Below are 1,195 nucleotides of genomic sequence, written 5' to 3' on the forward strand. Positions count from 1 at the left end.
AGTGGAAAATCTGAAGCTTTAGACTGATTTGATAACAAATATTGTACCTCTCCAAATCAACCTGTCTGCATCCTGGATTCAAAACATCTTTGAAATCAATTTAAGATTAAGATCAGACAATTCATTTGCAGACTGGCCCTCAAATAGTCGCGTTATCGCAAAAGATGAGTTTAGATTTACCCTTACATTTAAAATTCAACTTTTTGATTTAACACCTATATTTCACATTTAGATGAACTGGTTTGCAAATGTTGCAAACATGGTTTGAAGAGTTTTGTTTTTAAATCCACATTTTAAAGTTTGGAACCAAATTATTGACTTAACCATGGTTTATTTTACAAAATGCATAACATATAGGTTAATTATAAAGCTTGGATGTCATATGTGGGGAACATTTGTATTTGAAGCCACGTCTGTTTAACCTAACTGGTTAATGGTAGTAGTTGGGTAAATGAGTTAAAGTCTAGCTATAAACAAGCCCCACCCCCTCTAGTTTCATTCAAAAGAACACCGTTCACAACATTTGAAAGCATCACAAGCTCTCTGATATGAGAACTCTGCTGGGTTATTGATTGGTTGAATTTTGAACTAACACTGCTAATACAGAGGAAAATTATAAGTTTGTGTCCCCATGAACTGCTGTCACACTACTTGTAACTACTCAAGTCCATCTCTCCACCTTTTTGTTACAGAAATGACCACTGCTGGTAATGTAAGTGTAAAATTTCCTTTCTTTTATTTCCTTCTATAATTTTTCATTTTTCAAAATTAAGGCTGAAAAAGGCTAATGGAGGCTAATTATAGTAATTTAATCATGTGCATTGGACTTGGAATTTTCTTCTTCCTCCAACTTCCCCTTTAGGTCATCAAGTGCAAGGCAGTAGTAGCCTGGGAGCCCCAGCAGCCTGTGGTGATTGAGGAGATAGAGGTAGCACCACCCCAGGCCAATGAGGTCCGCATCAAGGTGAGACGTCCACTTTCAAGACTTGCAGGCCCTCTCATCCTCTGAAATGATCCTGGAGCAATGTAGTACCTCCATAAAGTTCCTGTTTTACCAGAAGATTCACCAGAAACAACCTTGACTTTGGATTTGATTATTATTCCCGTGGTTACAGATTGTTTCAACAGCGCTGTGCCATTCAGACCTGTACTGCCTGTTGAAGGTTGTGGAGAAGGAATTTTTCCCAGTCGTCCT

The 1,195-nt window shown here is 37.9% G+C and overlaps 1 protein-coding gene across 1 annotated transcript; it reads left to right on the forward strand.

Moving 5' to 3' along the window:
• Positions 1-612: 612 nt before the first annotated feature.
• On the forward strand, positions 613-1,195 carry LOC121814049 (alcohol dehydrogenase 1-like; the record flags this gene model as incomplete). Its single annotated transcript, XM_042218047.1, is given in 3 exon segments — positions 613-712; positions 863-964; positions 1,116-1,195. Coding segments are annotated over 3 exon segments (263 nt in total), but the record flags the coding sequence as incomplete, so codon positions are not given.

The sequence above is a fragment of the Haplochromis burtoni genome, unplaced genomic scaffold (genome assembly GCF_018398535.1).
Source record: "Haplochromis burtoni strain Fernald_Lab_line unplaced genomic scaffold, NCSU_Asbu1 Contig_6648, whole genome shotgun sequence".
Lineage (NCBI taxonomy): Eukaryota > Metazoa > Chordata > Actinopteri > Cichliformes > Cichlidae > Haplochromis > Haplochromis burtoni.